The sequence below is a fragment of the Anastrepha obliqua genome, chromosome 1 (genome assembly GCF_027943255.1).
Source record: "Anastrepha obliqua isolate idAnaObli1 chromosome 1, idAnaObli1_1.0, whole genome shotgun sequence".
Lineage (NCBI taxonomy): Eukaryota > Metazoa > Arthropoda > Insecta > Diptera > Tephritidae > Anastrepha > Anastrepha obliqua.
This window is the reverse complement of record NC_072892.1, coordinates 163,149,117-163,171,027: the sequence shown is the minus strand read 5'-3', so window position 1 is coordinate 163,171,027 and position 21,911 is coordinate 163,149,117. Positions and strand designations below refer to the sequence as shown.

Genomic DNA, 21,911 nt, shown 5'->3' with positions numbered 1-21,911 from the left:
TAGAGAGCACAAAATTGAGTAAAACTCATTCCGTAGTGAGCAACTGCGTTCTTTTAGTTACATACATATTTGCACAATAAATCGGTTTGTGTGTGTATGTGTTTAGTTGTATCGGCACAATGTTGTCATTGATGTTATTCTTTACATACTTTTACACTCATCTGCGTTATCAGTTACAATTTTTCATTGTTTAATAAAGCAAAGCCAAAAACCAAGAGATGCAAATAGTTTATTTATCGATAATTAACATTATTCAACATTGTTTTTAAGTTATTTTAACAAAATTTAAAATTTTTCCAAGTTTATTTTGTAAATGATTTCGAAATGTACTGTTTGACAGTACTGTGTGGTGAGAGAGCAATCAGCTGACACGGTTCTAAGGGATATTTCAAAAATCCTGCGATAAAATCTACGATACTACGACACGGAAAGGAAGTAATTTCTCATTTACATGGAGCTCACATTAGTTTGATCGTAACAGCTACCAGGGGACTGCGTTTACGTCGGTGACTGTTTGTAGTATTAGTTGTTGACATTTTATTGTTTAGTTGACATTCTGATTTTTAGTTGATATTCAATTCTTTAGTTGTATCTGATTACAAAAAAATGTTATCAATTCGTTATCTGTGCGCGAATGTTCATTAAGCTACAATTTTGTTGTGCAACCCTACATCAATATATTGGTCATACCGTACCGTACCACTTTAAAGGTGCTCACACACACCAACGCTAACGTACGCCCAAATAAGCTAACACGATAAACTTGATGAGAGCCCGATGTGAATGAATTCTCACCACACTCCGTTCCGTAGTATCGTAGCTGGTTGTTTCATCGTCTTAGCTGATACGGGCGTATGGGCGTACGATTGCGTTGGCGAGTGTGAGCACCGTAGGGGCATCTGATTTTTATTGTTGTCAAATATGTTCTTATACCGCAAAGGTAGTACCGTATCTCTTTCAGAGCGCCTTTAATGGGATGGTTTGTTGTTTTCTATTGTAAATGGTTTACTTCGTGATAATAAGAAGAGGCATAAAATTGCAATTTTAACGTTGGCGGGCTACGAAAAAAATTGTTATTTTACAATCAATTTTAGCAATTATTTTTCGCACAATGGGTGAAAAAGGTGCAGTGTTGAAAACATTAGCGAAAAAATTATCCGAAAAGACACGAATCGGTCGTGTAGTGGAAGTTCAGGTGAGGACCTATTCGTGTCTATCCGATATACGTATTAATAACGGACTTTTTTTGTCTCTATTAGGATATCGAAGATACAATAAAAGCTCCATTTTTCTCACCTGTACAAACGCGACAGCAGCGAAAATTAAACCAAACTCAGATACTCGAATTCCCAACTAAACCCCAAACAACAGGCCCCACCGCAGAGTCTAGCGGGTTGAAAAAAGAGACTGCTAAGCCAGGCACTTCGCCTAAAAATATCGATGTTGCTGCTACAACAACAACTAAAAAGGTCAAAAAGGATTTTGAAAGTACCATGAAATGGGAGCCGAAAGACTGGCGTTTGATGTTGGATAATATCCGTATAATGCGCACTGTCGATGCGCCTGTGGACACCATGGGATGCCACAAATGTTCGGATGATAAGGCAGATGAAAAGGTAGATAAGAGTTCAAGCAAAATTAGATATACCTTAACACGTACATACATACATACATTTAACAGACGCAACGCTTTCAAAAACTTGTTGCCCTAATGCTCTCAAGTCAGACGAAAGATGAAATCACCTTTGATGCCATGCAACGGCTGAAAAGCAATCAAATGACACCGCGAATCATTGCAGCCATGGAGAGAAGCAAACTGGAGGAATTACTAAAACCCGTATCATTTTATAAAGTAAATCTAGAGACACATTTGTGAGAATTGCATGGCATTAATTTATTTACTCTATTAGAACAAAGCGAAATATTTACAATTGACTTCGCAAGTACTCATCGATAAATATGACAGTGACATTCCAGGCACCATCAAAGAATTGGAAGCATTGCCAGGGGTTGGTCCGAAAATGGCGCATTTATGCATGTCAACGGCATGGAATGAAGTGACGGGAATAGGCGTAGATGTGCATGTGCATCGCATTACAAATCGTCTAAAGTGGCTGCCTAAGCCTACAAAGGAACCCGAACAGACGCGTATCGCATTGGAATCGTGGCTACCACGAGATATGTGGCCAGAAGTCAATCATTTGCTAGTTGGTTTCGGCCAAACAGTTTGCAAAGCTGTGCGTCCACGTTGCATGGCATGTTTGAATAGTGGAATATGTCCAGCTGCGCAATGTAAAAATGTAGTTAAGTCTTTAAAAACTGGTCCAAAAATATTATTGATGGACAATGATGATAGTAAGGATGTGACAGTCACAAAAAGATCCAAATTGCAAAATCCAAAAAAAGTTTCAATCGAAAATGGCCGGTAATGCGAACGCAAGTTTGAGCAAAATTTCTTCATGCCATTCCTATTGTTTCAATCATAAAAATCAACTCATTCATAAAAAGAAATAAAACACAGAAAACTGTTGATTAAAATTACATTTGTATATTGATTTGCCGTATTTGACAAAGAGTCTTCATTTCTCCGGGCAGATTGCATGAAAAGATTTTGACTGATTGTTATAAATTTGTATTACATAATTGCCGCCAAAATTAATATGACGTAATTTTATATAATTTTTATTTCATAAAATGCGCACAATTGCTTACATATTTAAAAAATGGTCTGCACGCGTATTCGCCAGGAGTTTCTGCAATATGTGGAGTGGTATTATAACGCGGATGATGCTGTAGCTTAGGGTGTTAAGTATTACAGTTCTTGGCTATTATTCGTCTCAAATCATAAATAAACTAAACCATTTGTAGATAAATAAATACGCTGAAGGGATTGCTTTGAGTGTAGTATAGCGTGTAATGGTAAAATTCCACCTAGGCTGACGTATACCTATCCTGCAAGCCTACTATTTGACCTACTTTTGTTTAGTTTCTTGATCGGTTACATAGCGCACATAAATAACGGGATTAGGCACACTTGCAGGTGGTTCTTCGAATTCATCCATATAGGAGCAGGCAATGGCTAGAGTGCTGCCATCATGACTGAAGTTAAGTGATGAGATTGATGTATCATATTGATGGAACTGACAGAGGCGCTTTTTGTTGAAACCATCCCAAATATTCACTAAACAGTCCGAGCCGCCCGTCGCAAAGGTGTTGTAAACATTGTGAAAACTTATAGCGTTTACCGGGTAAATGTGTTCAATGCTATCCTCTTTATTGCGATGACACTTGAAAGCAAATTTACGCTTTTGTACTTCTGGATCAGGATCCAAATACTCGACAGCAACACGTCCCTCAATGGAAGACATCACATAACCCTCCTTATTGGGAAACAAACGTATGCAACGTGTTTGATACTTCAACGATGATTCGCGCTTCATCATATACTCTTCCATTTTGCGCAGATCCCAAATGAGTACTTTGCGATCTGAGGTGGCTACGACAATTTTTTCATCATTTACCGACATTGAATACACTTTGCCATTACTTTGTTCGTAGGTGCCGACGCAACGCTTTTCCCGCATATCCCACAACTTGATCGTTTTATCCCAGCTGCCAGTTAGTATACCATTTACAGACTCAGCATATTCAACACAACGTACTGCATCATCGTGTGAGCCAACAATGTTTTCGGTGTGCGTATTGACATCGTAAAGGCGCAACTGTTTGTCGAGTGAGCCACTTACAACATGCACAATATCCTATGGATAAATACAAACAAGCAATTGATGCACGTTTTATTGGTATATTTATTGTAATTACTCACCATAAAGGCGACATCCATTACGGGCATGTCCTCGACGAACTTCTGTCGCATGGCATTGTTCACGACATCGTAGAACCGCACCGTTCCATCCCAGGCGGAAGCAATGAGATATTGATTTGTTTTTGGCCCAAATTTTACCGCTGATATAGCATCATCTGGAGAATTGTTTAGTTTCACTTCTGTTGGACGCATAACTCAATTTATTTTATGAAAAAGCCTTCTCGATTAAATTCCTTTGCGTAAAACAAAAATAATGTTTGCTTCTGCTTCTTCTTTCGTGTATACTAATTCACCATAGGCGAGCAGTTGTTTTCAAAATGCGCCATTAAGGGTTGCAGCGTACATGCCAAAATAATGTTGCCACCAGGTCGGATTTTTGTTATTATTATCAGTAGCTGACTAGGAAATATCAGGAATGATACGAAATAAATTGACCAGACCAAGTTAAAATACGTTCACATAGGCAGTAATTAGCAATAAATCCACAAAATTAAACTACCCCTTCACATATGGCAGATTGCCTCAAAAATTTACAATCAGCTGTCAATACTACTTTGAAAGGTTTAATTATTATAAACGATATGAAGAAAAGATAAGGAGAAGGAATAGCTAATTTAATAGCACAATTGGCTGATAATAATAAACAGTTGGAGGAAATCGACGTTTACTGAGATTTCACAAAATTATGGCAGTAAAACGCATTCGAAACTCGATATTACATTTTATAATAAGTAATAAGAGGGAAAAGCGTTTGTGGACACATGCTTTTTTCTGTTAACAAAAATTTCATAAGAATTATGTCTGTCAAACCTGTTATCTTTACCGGCAACCAAGAATGATAGAGTAAAGATGGCACCCATCAGAGAGTGCGTGACGTCGCATTAGCTGAGTTGTTCAGTGTTACCAACCATTTGCTTTTCGCAATAAATTTAGTGCTTTTTTATACCCAAAATGCGAAAGTTTTTAAGTTTAGTGTTTGTTTACTTTTGTTTTTAATTTAAAGCTACCAAAACTGTAATAAACTGTTTCTAAATCAAAAGAAGGTTAGAAAAGGTCACTCTAAAAATATTCTAGTGTTAATGAAAATTTATTGATTCATATAAAATTTGATATTTTGAAAGTGCAAATTAAAAATTTTGCTCATTTTAAGGTAATGCAAGAATATTGAATTTTCTCTCAACTCTTCTTAAGATTGAAAACCTTTTTACACATTTTAAAAAGCCTTTGAATTTACTGAATGCGAATTAAGACCATAGAGTTGTAATCGTTTCTTCCGGTCCTCAATACTTAGTGGGCCATAGGGCATCAAGAGGTGTATTCATAGTAAAAACAAGCAAAACATACCAGAAAATTCTAAAGAAACTATAACGACAATTTTACAAAAAGAGTGCCTTATCTCGTTACATAACCTGAAATACAGCAAAAAAGTCGTTCTCTTAACGAAAAAAGTTCTCTTAACAAAAAAACTCATACAATATAACAGATTTATTTCTGTTTTCTCCGACCGGTTGAAGACTCAGAGTTGCTTTTCAGATTACTTGATGACAATTGAGTTGTTTACAAGCAACAGCAGGCAAATAACAAGTAAATAATATTCGATTTGCGCAGGAAACCTTGTAAATTTCACAGAATTTAGAGAGCAGTTTTTTTTGGGGCAACGAGCTGCTTCACTAATATAGCAAACGGAAAGATTTCACTACAAAATTTTATTGTAACCACAAAATGTCAGCTGAAAACCGTCTAAATTTTAAACACAAAGATTTTTTTATTTCATTTATTCGATACATTTAATGAAGAAAATGTAAAAAAAATGTTTATCCTTGCAGGATTTTGTAAAAGGATGTGGTACGACTTTTAAACCATCGCGCATAGAGTGCGAGGATTACTTCTGAAACTCATTGAAATAAGTTTTTGTTTTGCTGAGGCAAAGTGGCACATTTCATGGTCCTTCCCAACGCCATTTTGATGTCCTTCTTCTGCGAAAAATCGCAAACATGCGCTCAATTTTACAATAGGTGGAACTCCGAATTTCTGCTTCAATGGTGGCAAGGAGCTAGTAAGGACATCTAGCAAGTACTTAAATGCCGGCTTGTTTAGCCTGTAATATTGCCAAAACCTAAAAAATTAGAAATTAAGTTAGTATTGCAAATTCCCATTAGCATTTTTTGTTATCTCACATTGAATCACTTAGCTCTAAAGGGTTGGAATTGTCCCTTAATCGTCTCCTGAGCACTTTCACGTTCAAATTTTCCTCACGCTCGCTCAATAATAACCTAAGCGCAATACTATACATATTTATAGAAATTTTTGAGGCATATTTTTACTTTATTTTAAGGAAATATACGCTTGCTTACGAAATTAGCACAATAGAAAGTAAATAATTTGTTCGCAATCAATTCACAATAGAGTATATCAGCTGATTCGAAGTGAAATTTTTTCCGGGCGAACTTCCCGATAAGGGCGAATAAAAGAATTCACAACTGCAATATCAAGAAAGTCAAAAAATATTCGGCGCCACCACTTGCGGCCTTTTCTATTCAGCTCGTAGTACTTCTTTAGCTGATTTAACTTGTCAACGTTATTTATTTGCATATTATAGTCGTGTATTATTTCAGGCTTTTCGATTGCTTTGACAGAACCATCGCTTTGGCTTTGTTGTACCTTTACAATATTACTCGGATCATGAAAGTTAGATAAAGCTGTAACCTCTCTTTTGTCAATCCACTTCATAAAGAGTATACCCGAATCACTAACTTGCCAATCATAGTCGCCCCGTTTTAACTGCTTACCAGGTCTAATATCGGTAGGAAGAAATTAATTCGATTTATTCGCACTGTTCCGCAGCCATTTATCAACTGCTTTTTCAGTTCAAGAATCAAGTTCAACGAAGTGAAAAAATGATCGAAAAACACTTTATGGTGTTTCTCCCTAAAATCAGTAGTTAAGGCAAGAACGACTCGTTCTCCAAGTTTTTTTTTCGACTAGATCTCCTTTTTTACCCGTATATATCTCGAACCGATGGACATAACCGGTGCTATCACACAACATCCAAGTTCTGACCCTCTTTTTATTGGCTTCTTCGGCATATACTGGATGAAAGTTGATCGTCCTATTAAAACAGTTTCTGTAGAATACAAATATCAGCGTATCTTAAAAATTACCTTTGAATCTTATCATTGATTCGTCTACCGCAAGGTACTCGCTAGGATTGAAGCACAGGTTGAAGCGTTCTTGCAGCATATCCAAATATGGTTGAACTTTGTAGAGTTTATTGAATGATGGTGATCCTCTTTTGACGTGATAACGTCTTATAATTCGATTTAGCCGGCTGCAAGCACGAAAAAATGTGTCGCTACCTTGCTCATTTGTCGTTACCTTGCTCATTTATCGTTACCTTGCTCATTTGTCGTTACCTTGCTTATTTGTCGTTACCTTGCTCATTTGTCGTTACTTTGCTTATTTGCCGTTACCTTGCTCATTGTCGTTACCTTGAATGAACTGCAAGCGAAAGCGCGGAACGAACGACAAAGCAAACAAAGCAAATGAACGGCAACGTTCGACATCTTGCTCTCTCCTACTTAAGTGAGCGTATATATGTATGTATATGCGCATATGTACATATATAAATTGACGTATTTGTATTTGCATATGCCTTCTTATTGATTATTATTAATTTGATTTACTTGAAGAATTTAAAATAAAACCAAGTTTGTTAATAATACCTGTTGTTTTAATGTTATTATTATTAATTTCTTTATTATATACGAAGGAAAAAATGTATGGTAATATTTACCATATATCTTATAAGATATGTTGTAAACTAATATATGTATATAAACATGCATATACATATACAATTTCGCGCAATTTTCAAAAAGAACAAATCTATATGTAAAGATGCATACAAGTCATATGGACATATCAAATATACGAATCTATTCCGTACGCAAGCAAATGTAAGCTAATGTGCTTGAACTGCAAGCAAGAGCGCGGAACGAACGACAAAGAGCACAATCGGCCCCCGCGTTCGGCAACGTTCGACATCTGGCTCTGTCCTACTTGAGTGAGCACATATATGTATGTATATGCGCATTTGTATATAAATTCACATACTTGTATTTGCATATGCCTTCTTCCTTTGTGCATGGTAATGAACCATTTCTCTGTTGAGAATAGGACGATGATAGAAAAAGTAGGAAATGAAAGGGAGTGTTTCGAGTGTAAAGTGTCTTGAAAAAGGCAAATCGATTAACGTCTGATGCACAATCGAAATTGAACATATGTATGTATGTATCTTCCATGAATTTGATAAATGTTTCGTCATTTTTCATGTTTGTGTAAATGTAACTTGACCTATTCCATTGCAATTCCTTTTACCTCCTCCTCTATATCCATACAAAATATCTATCAAACAAATAAAATTAAAATTTTGTTTTGAACAAAAAATACAAAAAATCGATTGTTGTTTTTTACAGATTATTATTCTTTAAAATTTTAGGCGTATTTCTGAGCAAGTCGATTGTAAAAATTCCCCATGGATACAAAATTGTGTTAGAAAATGTAACTGTTCGACGAGAATTTGATGCGCACCGGTAGCTGTCCTTTGTTTGAGGCAGCTGGCCGTTACGAAATGTACTTGAAAGTTTAAACTCGTTTTTCGCGAAACTACTTTTTCCGGTACGGTCTGCATGATAACTCATACAGTTTTTAATATTTTTTGATGCGTTTTTTTAAATATTCGAAAGCATTTTTTCTATAGCCGGATTTTTGATATTTTTATTAAAAATTTTATAAATTTTTATATTTATGACGTAAAACGCATTAGCAGCCTCGGTAGTCTAGCGTAAGTGCACCAGCCTGCCATCCCAGAGGTTATGGGTTCGAGTCCCACGTAAAGCACGGTCTTCGCACTTTTCCAAACTTACCTACTTTCCTAGTTTCTATAAAAAGAAAAAAAAGAAAATTAATTCCTCAACCCCAACAGCCTCATCCTTCCAATCCTTACTCCCACACGAAAAAAGTCAGCGCATTTTTGCATTGTGGCTGCTACAACAAGCAAAAAAAAAAAGAAAAAGACACAGTTACACATTGCATCAGTGGCGCCAGCAAGAGGAAGCTCCAAGCAGTATTAAGGCGTTGTTCCTAAGCAACGACAGGTGCGCATTCCCACTACTTAGGACTGATAGTGGCAGGCTATTCATCTACCCTACCAGAAAGCAAAAATTGATTAACGAAACCAACGCAAGACCGAGTGGAGTGAGCAAGGAAAAAAAAATGCCTAAATTGCAAACATTTTTTTTTTATTATAAAGGGTGGTTAAGTTTGAAGGGCCGGTGTTGATTTTGAATAAAATACAATTTTTTAGGAAATTTTTATCATTTCCCTTTATTATGATAATATTGGTATGGTTCAATTACACATGGAACAAAATGTCGGCCAAATGGCCGCCGCGGCCTCGGCGGCACTCCTCCATCCGATGGTTCAAATTTTCGATGACGCTGAGGCATAATTGAGGTTCTATGCCGTTAATGTGCTGAATTATCTCGTCTTTTAGCTCTTGAATTGTTGCTGGCTTATCGATGTACACCTTTTCTTTCAAATAACCCCAAAGAAAGAAGTCCAACGGTGTCAAATCACATGATCATGACGCCCAATTGACATCGCCGTGACGTGAGATTATTCGGCCATCAAATTTTTCGCGCAAAAGAGCCATTGTTTCGTTAGCTGTGTGACAAGTGGCACCAGTAACTGCCTGACCGGCCTCGTTTCCTCATTTTGGATAAAATACGGCCCAATGATGCCGCCGGCCCATAAACCGCACCAAACAGTCACTCTTTGTAGGTGCATTGGTTTTTCGGCAATCACTCTTGGATTATCATTCATGATGTAGTCCGTGGAGCAACTTTTTTGACGTGATAACGTCTTATAATTCGATTTAACAGGCTGCACGCACGAAAAAATGTGTCGATACCTTGCTCATTAGTGTTACCTTGAATGAACTGCAAGCGAAAGCGCGGAACGAACAAAGCAAACGAACGGCAACGTTCGACATCTTGCTCTCTCCTACTTAAGTGAGCGTATATATGTATGTATATGCGCATATGTACATACACCTAATTCTCTTTTTACACGATAGATACGTTCCCAAAGAATTCGTGTAAAAAAAAATTCGTGTAAAAAGAGAATTAGGTCAAAACAATACTAAAAAATTCTTTTTAGAGTTCACTAAAGAATTTATTTCGTGTTTACACATTTTAATTCTTTAAATATATTATAAGAAATATATTATACTTTGAAAAAAAGAAAATAATATCTGAAATTCATTAATATAAAACAAGTAAAAATAATATAAACATAAAAAACTTTTATGCATTGTCACTTTCTGACAATAAACGCATACGTTTGCGTAAGACTAGAATATCACTGCCATCACTAGAATTATTTTGTTCATCATCTTGTGAAATTGTTTCTGGATTATCATCTCTAGGCTCCTGTGTTGATAATTCAGTAGTTTTTAGAAGGAAATCAGTCATTAAAGATTGTTTTTGATTTCGTGATAAACCTTTATAAAGTTCCCTGTAAGATGCCATTAATGATTTCAGTTCACGTTAAATTGTGCAGCTCGTTCCTCATCAGGATCATGTTGTTGAAAATGATTACCTAATTTTCTGTTTTAAATACTCACAACAACTAAGCGTCTTTTCTTTTCAACTCTCAAAACCAAACTAAATTGCGTAAAAAGTACATTACGTCTTTACTCTATGCATAATTCGGCGAATCCCACTCATATACACATATTTTTATAGCAACAGCTGTACACGATAACAGCCCAAAGTCGCTCATCCTGTATAGATGCGATTACATGCTGATATTCTATGATCCTAAACAAATAACCTAAACCGGTATGCTAAAACAAAAATCCCAAACAATGAATCCGATTTGCTCTATGAGATTCAAGAAAAATTCATAAAATATTGAAAATCGTGTTAAAACAAAACAATTCGTGTAAAAAAAAATTTTTTTTCTCTTTTTAACTCGTGTTAAATCAAATTCGTGTAAAAAAAATTCGTGTAAAAAGAGAATTAGGTGTATATAAATTCACGTATTTGTATTTGCATATGACTTCTTATTGATTATTATTAATTTGATTTACTTGAAGAATTTAAAATAAAACCAAGTTTGTTAATAATACCTGTTGTTTTAATGTTATTATTATTTTTTTACGTGATTATGTTATGTTATGATATGTTATGTTATGTTATGTTATGTTATGTTATGTTATGTTATGTTATGTTATGTTATGTTATGTTATGTTATGTTATGTTATGTTATGTTATGTTATGTTATGTTATGTTATGTTATGTTATGTTATGTTATGTTATGTTATGTTATGTTATGTTATGTTATGTTATGTTATGTTATGTTATGTTATGTTATGTTATGTTATGTTATGTTATGTTATGTTATGTTATGTTATGTTATGTTATGTTATGTTATGTTATGTTATGTTATGTTATGTTATGTTATGTTATGTTATGTTATGTTATGTTATGTTATGTTATGTTATGTTATGTTATGTTATGTTATGTTATGTTATGTTATGTTATGTTATGTTATGTTATGTTATGTTATGTTATGTTATGTTATGTTATGTTATGTTATGTTATGTTATGTTATGTTATGTTATGTTATCTTATGTTATGTTATGTTATGTTATGTTATGTTATGTTATGTTATGTTATGCTATGTTATGTTATGTTATGTTATGTTATGCTATGTTATGTTATGTTATGTTATGTTATGTTATGTTATGTTATGTTATGTTATGTTATGTTATGTTATGTTATGTTATGTTATGTTATGTTATGTTATGTTATGTTATGTTATGTTATGTTATGTTATGTTATGTTATGTTATGTTATGTTATGTTATGTTATGTTATGTTATGTTATGTTATGTTATGTTATGTTATGTTATGTTATGTTATGTTATGTTCTGTTATGTTATGTTATGTTATGTTAAAGTATATTATGTTATGTTAATGTTAACTCATTCTCTATATCCATACAAAATATCTATCAAACAAATAAAATTAAAATTTTCTTTTGAAAAAATGCAACCATTCAATTAGTATTTTCTTATGACGTTATCACGTTAAACTATCGTCAGTAAACCGACTTTACAGACAACCTCTTTTTTAGCGCATTTTAGACGCTGCTGGTCGTATGTAACCCCTTAACCGACCGAATTTTCCGACGAAAGTGGAGCAACCGTCAATCCGTTACCCGCTGCAGTTCTGTTTTGGGCCTAATTTGAATAAAACAAACAAAAAATCCGTGCTTGAAGGACCCTCTAAAGGGTGTTCACAAATAATACAAATATTCATATTTTTCTATTTACAATAATAGTAATATTCCTTTATTTGCTGGAAAAAATTAACACCAACTTCTAAAAACTACACATACCTACATAATTAAATCAACTACATTTATTGATAAATTGACACATTTAGTTATAATACCTAAACTAACGAGAGTAAATAACTTCATATACCTGTGTGTACTCCTCGATTATATACACCTTAAGATTCACAAATAAATACTATACACAATACATACAGATGTGGACTTGTTTGTATACGCTAAAGTAACCTTTCTTCATGAAAATGTTCAGAGAGTAAAGGTACAATGGAAGTATTGGGGTTTTTGGTATTTTTGGTTTTGGTTTTTAGTTTTTGGTGGTGACAGTTCGACATAGGCAACGCAGTTTTGCACATGAAATTTTTATTGCTTCTCAATTTGAGCTACACTTCTAATGGAGCGCAAACTTCTCGGTGACTGATCAGTCTTTTGTTTTGGCGCGATTACTTTTGAGCGCCGGTTTGCCATTTCCCATATGCTTCCAAGACTCGGGGCTTTCATTGGCAGTGCTGAGGGTGATCGCAAATTGAGCAGTATAATAAGTCGACATAATGAAAATCTGAAAGGAAAATAAGAAAATTATTTGAAACAAGGAAGGAGTGTTCGGATATAATCGAACTATACTTTGTATTTATGTAAACCAGGCGTATGTTTTTTTTCAAAAATTTTATAGAATCGCACTAATCTAAGCATAGCATTTCTACCAAGTTCCTTTAACATAGAAGGTGTTGGTCAAAATAAACAAGACTGAGCTAAAATAGAAACGACAGGAGCTTTGTCCTAATAACTTCGAGCGTATTTATTCGAAATAGTCCCCTCTGACCAGGATACATGGTTTTACGCGGTCTAAAAGCTTTTCGGAAGAATGTTTCAGGTCATTGACCGGAATGTCTTTCAGGATGTCGCTACAAGCCTTTTGGATGGCCTCTACGGACGCAAAACGTGTTCCTTTCATGGCCACATGCGATTTTCCGAATAGTTAAAAGTCACAGGGAGCCGTATCAGGCGAATGAAGTGAGTGATTGATGGTTTAAATGCGATTTCTAGTCAAAAAATCAGTCCCAAGAGTGCATCGATGAGACGATGCATTATCATGCAATAAGCACCACCTTCCTGCTTCGCGGTATTCAGGGCGAATTCGACGAACCCTTCAAAACGCCGAGATAGAAAATTGCACTGACGAATTGGCCCCTTGGCACGAACTCTTTGTAGACAATTCCCTTGGAATGGTAAGAACAAATGAGCATCGATGCGATTTTTGACTTCTCCAAACGCGATTTTTTGGGTGTTGGCTCGTATGGGGCCTTCCATTCGACACTTTGACGCTTAGTTTCAGGCTGATGTTGGAAATACCACGTTTCTTCACTAGCTACAATGTTGTAAAGGAAGTTCTCGCCTTTTCTCGCCTCTTCATTAAGGTCTTTCAAATGTTGAATTCTGAGCTGTTTTTGGTCCTCAGTTAACTTGTGTGAAATTAAACGTGCGCAGACCTTTCGTAACCCCACATGATCAGTTAAAATGCGGTAAATCGATGTTTTTGAGATGTTCAACTCGGATTCCATAAATTTCAAGGATGATTTTGGTTCATTTTTAATACATTTACGAACAATTTCGATAGAGTTTTCGATGGTCACTGATTTTGGGTGGCCCAGCCCGTATGGTCATTGTCATTTATCCCCTCACAAGCATCTCTGAAACGTGTAAACCACTCATGAACTCTGGCACGAGATAGACAATCATCGCCATAAACTTTTTTCATCAATTCAAATGTTTCGGTAAACATTTTACTGATTTAAAAAAAAAATTTGATATTACCTCTTTGTTCGAAACTCATTTTTGTGTCGATGCCACAAACATACTGACACTTTAGACGAAATAACTTCGCTTTCACTGATCCGAATGTCACCAAGAATTCACTGGAAGTCAGCTAGAGATGTAACTTCCAACGCACGAACTTAGTAAAAAGATGGCGCCATCAAAAACATTTTTATGACGCCAGTTCTGTTTATTTGGGACTTCACCTTGTATAATATAAAGTTCTTCAAATCTCCCTCCAAACGCTTGGATAAATTTCTGGTCTATGTGCGATCTACAGTATCAGCCAAGTCCAACCTAAACTAACCTAGTTGACGGTTGGACAGAAATAGAAAATGCCTATTCCTTGGGAGGTTGAAAGTTTTGAGCAGCAACAGGAAAAGTAGCATTCAAAACTTAACTAGCCGGATTCACAATGGTTTACTTCTTTATTGGCACGATAACCGCCTCTGCGCTGTGATTTGAAGGAACCGCCAAACTGGCGAGATCGGTGTGAAGATCGATCTGCTATTGTTTTAAGCACTTTGCTATTTTGCCTATCAAATTGCCAAGCTTCTACGTTGGTAGCTCGTTGCTTGGCACGATAACAAAAGAACTGCCAAGTAACGAAGTAACAAATTTGGTGTGAATACCCCTATTATAATCCAAATACTTACTCTTGAATACGGTACCGAAATCAAGAACATATTAATGCCGATGACTATATCGGATATGAGGAAAAGCACTGCACCCACAGCACAGAATGTGTCTATAAAGCTGGAACTTTGGAGCGCGCGAGCCAGTGCACGCCAACAAGTGGTCAGCAAGAGGGCAGCATAGATAGGAAGACCAACAGCGAGTACGGCGTCAAGACGTTTGAAAACCACCGAAATACCTGAAAAATGAGGTGAACATATTTTAAAATGAAAAAATGTTTAATAGGGGGAATGACGAAATTGCATTGTTTAATAACACTGTGCGACAGTGAAAATATACTTTTATAGAGACCTAGTACAACTTGTAGGTATAGTAAAACTAAGAAACATGGTATAGGAGAAATTTCCAATACACCCCCAAAATCTCATTTTATGGCCATAAAACCGTTTTTCAGTAGGTTGATGTGAACAATCACTCCTAACTTCGCCAATTTCCATCCGATTTCGAATTTGTTTTTTTAGTTCGAAAGAACAAAAACAAGCCTTTTTGACAGTGTGTTGACAATTTTTCTGAAATGACAACTGACGAGACTGTAGACGGAAGTATTCGGAATTTTTTTATTTTTTCTCTATTTTTTCAACTTTGACATCATTTTTGCGATATTATCCGATATTGAGGATTTTTTTTAGTACACTACTGTTATAGTAAATTTAATTTCGGGTCGAATGAGCTATATTTGACTGTAATTGAATTAAAATCAAAAGAGTTGTGTGAGTTTTAAGATTTTATTTTTTTTTTTACTAATTTGATATGTAGGCATCGAAGCATGAAAATGACAAGTGTCATTATAAACACATAATATTTATTGGAGTATTGTGCAGTGCAGCACTCTACGGTATGTGCGGTACGGTGCAGTACACAACGGAACTGGTTCCTAACTTAAAAATGCATTGGAAACGGCCCTTTGGAGTTTAGTATGGTACGGTACATTTGTCATTCTCTTCATCAGTTTTGAATACTTCTTTGGAAGAAATTCGATCATCATCATTCATCTGAAGTCGTCATCAACTAAATTCCATTGTTTAAATCGAGAAGCGAGCGTTTCAGATTGTCTTCCCGATAGAAGTAAATCACGAGAAAGATCCTGAAAATCTGAATTTGATACAATGTGTCGTTCTGAAGACTTAGAACCAGACGGAAAATACTCTTCATCATCGGGTTTATTGTTATCAGTTTGATCATCATCAGCAATGAGTTGAACTTCCTTCAGTTCATGACCTGCAGTTGAGTCAATCATATCGTCCAAGATTTTGGGGTTCTTAACAGTTGCAACATCAGCATACTTTATGTGCTTCCGAGCTTTATAATGATGACCGTTTACGTCCGTTTTATAAAAATAACAATCATCTGGTTTATGATAAGGCTGACGATGCCACATCATCGGAGAATATTGAGAAATTCGACTTTTCTGGCAACGTTTTGATTTGTATCTCTTGAATTTCAATGAAACAAACAATACAACTTTGACGTTTTAATAAGGTTAAATTATAATAACAAACTTCTTTTCTTAATCAATGTACAGTGTGGACTTTGGTACACTTGGGAGCCTTTTCATATTTCCATTGAAAAAAAAAAGTGCTATAATATGTCAGATATTTTCGTAAATTCTAACCAGTTCTGTTGTTTGCAGTACAGTGTACTCTTATGTATACATATATACTCCAATAAATATTACGTATCTATAATAACGCATCAAAACACGTCCTTATTCCCATGTAGCGTAAAGTTATACCTTCATACCAAATTAGTAAAAAAAAAATAAAACCTTAAAACTCATACAACTCTATTAATTTTAACTCAATTACAGTCAAATATAGCTCATTCGACGCAGAATTAAATTTACTATAACAGTAGTGTACTAAAAAAAATCCTTAATATCGGATAATATCGCAAAAATGATGTCAAAGTTGAAAAAATAGAGAAAAAATAAAAAAATTCCGAATACTTCCATCTACAGTCTCGTCAGTTGTCATTTCAGAAAAATTGTCAACACACTGTCAAAAAGGCTTGTTTTTGTTCTTTCGAACTAAAAAAACAAATTCGAAATCGGATGGAAATTGGCGAAGTTAGGAGTGATTGTTCACATCAACCTACTGAAAAACGGTTTTATGGCCATAAAATGAGATTTTGGGGGTGTATTGGAAATTTCTCCTATACCATGTTTCTTAGTTTTACTATACCTACAAGTTGTGCTAGGTCTCCATAAAAGTATATTTAATTTTTTTTTTTGTCACACCGTGTAATTTTATTAAATAATATTGGAGGGACCGAAAAGTAATATCGCTTCTGCGCATGTACATAAATGCTTCTTTACCATTTATGAGTTCATTGTGTAATTGAAAGTCGTGCCAGAGACACTTCAAAGTTAAAGTGACTGATTAAGTTGTGGATACGTAAACTTTAAATTTTCTTTCGCCATTTTTAGTGAATGGCTCGCCAAATACCAGAAAAGTTTCATATCCGCCATTGCATGCTTTTGGAGGTTCACAAGGGTGGCAATGCACCAGTTGCTACCAAAAACTTTGCGATGTTTACCCAAGTGCCTTGGATGCTCGTGAATAGCCAAGCTGGTTTTCTTAGTTTATATCAGGTAATTTCGGTCTTTCTGACTCACAGCGGCCAGGAAGACCAACAACTTTAGACAACAACGCATTAAGAGCGGAAGTGCAAGAAAATCCGTGTCAAACAGTTTTTCTTCTTTCTTAGTCCTGACAGTCCTGAGTGGACCACTTCTTACGCTCATCTGCAGTCTCTGCCATTTTTCCGGGTTGTCACATTGATCTTATATTTCATGATGAAATTCTGTAATAATTGGCCTGGTCTGTATGTTATTGTTGTTGTATCAGTCAGCTTTGCCCGGCAGTGTAGTGTAAATTACCGGTCGTCTTCGTCTAGCGCATCTAACGGTAGGCCCGGGAAACTTGCTGTTTTGACAAGTTGGGTCCAGAGGGAGAGGGGTGTTAGATGAGTGGGTTTGATGGGACTTGCTACAGTATCCAGAACGTAATTGTGCCACGGAAGTTGGAGCTATTCGTCTGCAATGGGTGGTGGTTGGACTCCGATGACGGTATTCGGGGGTCGAGAGCTTAAGAAGGTGGTAAGAGTCTCCAGATGAATGTAGTTAATTGTCTGTCTGTACGCTGGCCGATCCAGTAATTGTCGGTCTGTTTTGTCCTGGATCTCGTCCGCTGGTCTGCATCGATGGGTTCGATTATCAATACGAGGCTGTTATTGCTGCTTCGCGACAATTAGTTTCGGGTGGAAGGATGTCAGCCTCGGGACCGTAATCCGTCCCCGTAAATCATTGTTCACCTTGCTTTATTTGCTCCTTACTCTCCCATGGAATTGTCCATACCGATGATGGCCTACCCAGTCTCGAGTAGAGATTGAGTAAAGATGAAGGAAAACCAAGGATATTAATAGTGAGAGGTGAGAAGCATCATTTCGTGGGATAGGCTATCAAGTTGCACATTACTAGCCTTTCGTTGAGTCAAACAATTGAGGAACTGTCAAATAATCTTAATCAACCTTGGTCGACCATTCAAGAACATTTGCAAAAAATGTGTAAAACAAACACTGCAGGTGCTTGGGTTCCGCATAAAATGTCTGAAGAAAACAGAGCTAGCCGATCCACGCCATGCAACTTATTGCTTCAATGGTACAATACAGAACCGCAGATGAAAAATGGGTCCGGTATGATAATCCAAAACCCAAAATGCAGTGACGCTTTCCGAATTAATCGCCCTGAGGGACCGCTGAGCCACCTGACACGGAGAGTGCTTCCACTACTGAAACCTGGGAAACCCGCCAACCAAGTGGATTCTTATCTGCTTATAACTTTCCTTTCCCTAGTAGTTAAGACTCTTGAAGCCCTTCTACTTCCTTTCTACACGGAACACCTGACCCCAGCCTCACACCAGCATGGCTTCCGAAGAGTGCACAGTACCACCACAGCACTCACCGTCATAAGCACTCAGATTAACCACGGGATCAACCAAAACCGTCCCTGCGAGAGGACTGTCCTAGTAGCGTTGGACCTAAAAACAGCTTTCGACACTGTCGGCTACGCCACGCTGCTAGATGATATTTTATAGTCGACACTCACGCCAGGACTGAAGAGATGTACCGCGAACTACCTGAGTGCTCGTCATTCGCCGATGCTATTTCTCTAAACAGAGGAAAATAAAGCAAGGAGTTCCGCAGGGCGGTGTCCTTTCACCCTTGCTTTTTAACTTCTATATCTCGAAACTCCATCAGCCACCAGAGGGAGTCTCCCTTGTGCGCCAAAGTAAACGACTACCCGCCTTTCTCGCTTCTTTACTGCGAGGAACCTACAACTTTTCCCCACGAAGTCTACGGCGACTCTCTTCACCACCTGGGAAAAGGAGGTCAAACTGCAACTTAAGGTAAAAGTCGATGACACACCAATTCCGATCGTTAATAACCCCAAAATTTTGGGAGTTACCTTAGTCAGTTTGCTCTCCTTCTCAAATCGCTTGGCAGCAGCACTTGGGGCAAGGACAAAGAAATGTTGCTATCGAGATTTAAGGCAATAGGCCGGTCGGTTTTAAGCTATGCTGCGCCTGCCTGGCCGCCTGGAACTAGACTGGTCAAAACACTGCCATTAAGACTGCGACAGGGTGCCCTTTGATGTCCCCACTTCAACATTTACATGACGTGGCCCATATGCTCCCTCTAAAGGAGCATAAGAAAGTGCTCAGCAAGCAGTTCCTGTTAGGGTGTTACCGCAGGTCCCACCCATGCAGACACCTGCTTGAGCCTGAGCCGCCTTCCAGGCACCAGTATGCACCTCCTTAATTACGCGGACGAGATCCAGGACAAAGCAGACCGCCAATTACTGGATCGGCAATTAACGACATTCCTCGGGAGACTCTCACCACCTTCTTAAGCTCCCGACCACCGAATGCCGTAATCAGAGTCCAACCACCACCTACAGCAGATGAAGAGTCCCAGCTTTCCCGAGAGTCCCGCGTAACTTTGGCATAATTACGTTCTGGATACTGTAGCAGGTTAAACTTCTACCCATCTATTAAACCCACTCATCTAACCCCGCTCTCCCTCTGGACCCAACCTGTCGAAACAGCAAGTTTCCTGGGTTTACCTTTAGATGAGCTAGGCGAAGATGGACCGTGATTTACACTACACTGATAGGGCAAAGTTAATTGCTAAAACAAAAACAACAACCGCTAAGCCAGGTTTATATCTGGAAAAGGCGCTTTTGTGTGTTTGGAATAGTCCATTTTGAATGCAGACCTTTATTGTGAACAGTTAGATCTAGTAAATCAATCATCAATGGAAAAGTATCTAGCGATTATCAATAGAAGAGCCGTTATTTTGCAACACGATAATGAGAGATCGCACTGCGCAAGAAAAACAGTGGAAGAAATGAATGGATTGGGGTTGGAGGTACTGCCTCACACGGGTTGGGTACGTAATGCTGTATGATACAATATTCTGTTTACAAAATGCTGTATACAAAATTCTGTATTTCAGAATTCTGTATTATAGAATTCTGTATACGAAATTCTGTATTTCAAAATTCTGTAAAAAATATTCTGTATTGCCGAAATGCTGTATTGACGAAATTCTGTATTGACGAAATTTTGTATTAACAAAATTCTGTATTGACGAAATGCTGTAAGTAAATGATAAGAAATTCAACAAATTTTATAAAAAAAAGTGCGCACTTTTTTTCTTCAGTTTCGATAGAATCCACGATAGAAGCGGCCGCGCTTCAAAAAAATAACCCTCATCAGTCCAACTCCGGCTACGCAATCCACCGTATTTTTGCGTAGAACTCCTTTTTTCGCTGACTTTTGTCGACACAAAATTTTTTCAATACAGAATTTTGTTAATACAGAAGTTCGTCAGTACAGAATTTCGTCAGTACAGAATTTCGTCAATACACAATTTTGCCAATACAGAATTTTTTTAAGACAGTACAGAATTTTGTTTTTACAGAATTTTGTAAATACAGAATTATGTAAATACAAAATTTTGTCACTGCAGAATTTTGTTACGTTAATTTACAGTATTTCGTACGAAAAGAATTTTGATATACAGCATTTTGTAGGGATCCCGCCTCACACACCACCCTACCTCGCCCGACATCACGATGCGTCATCGGATTTCCATTTATTCCCTTCACTGCAATACTTTTTAACAAACAAAAAATTTCAAAATTTGGTTGATATAAAAAGGCCATCTCTAGATATTTTACTGAAAAAACCAATTGATTTTTAACGATCCGGCATTGAAAATTTGCACACTAAATGGCAAAAAGCTGTGGCCACCGAGGGTGATCACATCACTGACTACAAAGAAAAACTTGTAAGAAATTTATTCGAATTTACACTAAAAAAAACTTGATTATTTTCCGGTCCCCCTAACATTTAATATAATCTACGTAGTTATAGCACTTTTTATAGCCAATAATTTGCATTTTATTTTAAATGCCATTTACATTATCTTTTTCTATCAGCTAAGCAACTAATTAGCATTCAGCATTCTTCCATTACTAAATACTTTTATTATTTAATGTCTACTACTTACCCACTGCACCTAAAATGTACAACGTTACACCGATTGATAGCTTCAGTGGTTTCCAACCGAACGCTGATATGTACCAGATATGACCGATGGCAAAAGCACCCATTCCTTGAGGGAAAAGATTAATGCTGAGCAATGCATCACCGGCGCATGAGCCGATTAAGCCGAGCAGTATGCGTTGTGAGCGTCTGTAGCTACGCAAATTCAAACAAAAAAATTTTAATCAAGAATAATAATGAAGTGGATATCAAATTGGAGGGAAAAAACTTACGCGGGCGTAAGCGCGAAACCCTTTGCGACAACATAGAACATCAACATTCCAATGGGCAGACATTTCAGCGTTGTGGTCCATAGTTCGCCCTTTGGATCTTGTACGAAAGCAAAATAAATAACAACTGCATTGAAAAATGGCATCAGTTTTAATATTTGCGTTTTAAGCTGAAAATCACAAAAGAGAAACACAACTTTAATACGTATAAAATTGGATACAAAAGTGAAATTAATTTGCATCAAAATATGCTCAATCACATTCGAAACTTGATTTTACGTCGTAAATTTTCGCCTTCACGAACAAAGCTCACTAA

At 36.7% G+C, this 21,911-nt stretch overlaps 3 protein-coding genes across 3 annotated transcripts in view; 1 reads left to right on the top strand and 2 right to left on the bottom strand.

Annotated features, from left to right (window-relative positions):
- The first annotated feature begins 1,002 nt into the window (after nucleotides 1-1,002).
- On the top strand, nucleotides 1,003-2,541 carry LOC129239522 (endonuclease III-like protein 1). The gene is made up of 4 exons (XM_054875060.1): nucleotides 1,003-1,195; nucleotides 1,260-1,616; nucleotides 1,682-1,852; nucleotides 1,911-2,541. The coding sequence occupies exons 1-4, from the start codon at nucleotides 1,112-1,114 to the stop codon at nucleotides 2,427-2,429; spliced, it is 1,131 nt and encodes a 376-aa protein (XP_054731035.1). The 5' UTR covers nucleotides 1,003-1,111; the 3' UTR covers nucleotides 2,430-2,541.
- Nucleotides 2,527-4,118, bottom strand: LOC129239528 (mitotic checkpoint protein BUB3). Its single transcript, XM_054875073.1, has 2 exons — nucleotides 3,827-4,118; nucleotides 2,527-3,761 (listed from the first exon to the last, which is right to left on the bottom strand). Exons 1-2 carry the CDS (start codon nucleotides 4,016-4,018, stop codon nucleotides 2,973-2,975), a joined length of 981 nt encoding a protein of 326 aa, XP_054731048.1. The 5' UTR covers nucleotides 4,019-4,118; the 3' UTR covers nucleotides 2,527-2,972.
- Nucleotides 4,119-12,211: 8,093 nt separating this feature from the next.
- LOC129239518 (lysoplasmalogenase-like protein TMEM86A) overlaps nucleotides 12,212-21,911 on the bottom strand; it is a 37,184-nt gene continuing 27,484 nt past the window's right edge. The window contains exons 2-5 of the mRNA XM_054875045.1: nucleotides 21,599-21,765; nucleotides 21,331-21,521; nucleotides 14,718-14,935; nucleotides 12,212-12,805 (exon numbers count right to left, since the gene is read on the bottom strand). Coding sequence (XP_054731020.1) covers nucleotides 12,668-12,805; nucleotides 14,718-14,935; nucleotides 21,331-21,521; nucleotides 21,599-21,765 — 714 coding nt within the window. The 3' untranslated portion in view covers nucleotides 12,212-12,667. The remainder of the gene's footprint in view (nucleotides 12,806-14,717; nucleotides 14,936-21,330; nucleotides 21,522-21,598; nucleotides 21,766-21,911) is intronic.

Excerpts from the sequence above, each read along its gene's own strand:
- LOC129239522 (XM_054875060.1), top strand. The coding sequence starts at position 1,112 with ATGGGTGAAAAAGGTGCAGTGTTGAAAACATTAGCGAAAAAATTATCC. Across the intron at positions 1,617-1,681 it reads ATGATAAGGCAGATGAAAAG|ACGCAACGCTTTCAAAAACT; the intron begins GTAGATAAGAGT and ends TACATTTAACAG. Across the intron at positions 1,853-1,910 it reads AACCCGTATCATTTTATAAA|AACAAAGCGAAATATTTACA; the intron begins GTAAATCTAGAG and ends TTACTCTATTAG.
- LOC129239528 (XM_054875073.1), bottom strand. The coding sequence starts at position 4,018 with ATGCGTCCAACAGAAGTGAAACTAAACAATTCTCCAGATGATGCTATA. Across the intron at positions 3,762-3,826 it reads TAATGGATGTCGCCTTTATG|GATATTGTGCATGTTGTAAG; the intron begins GTGAGTAATTAC and ends ATTTATCCATAG.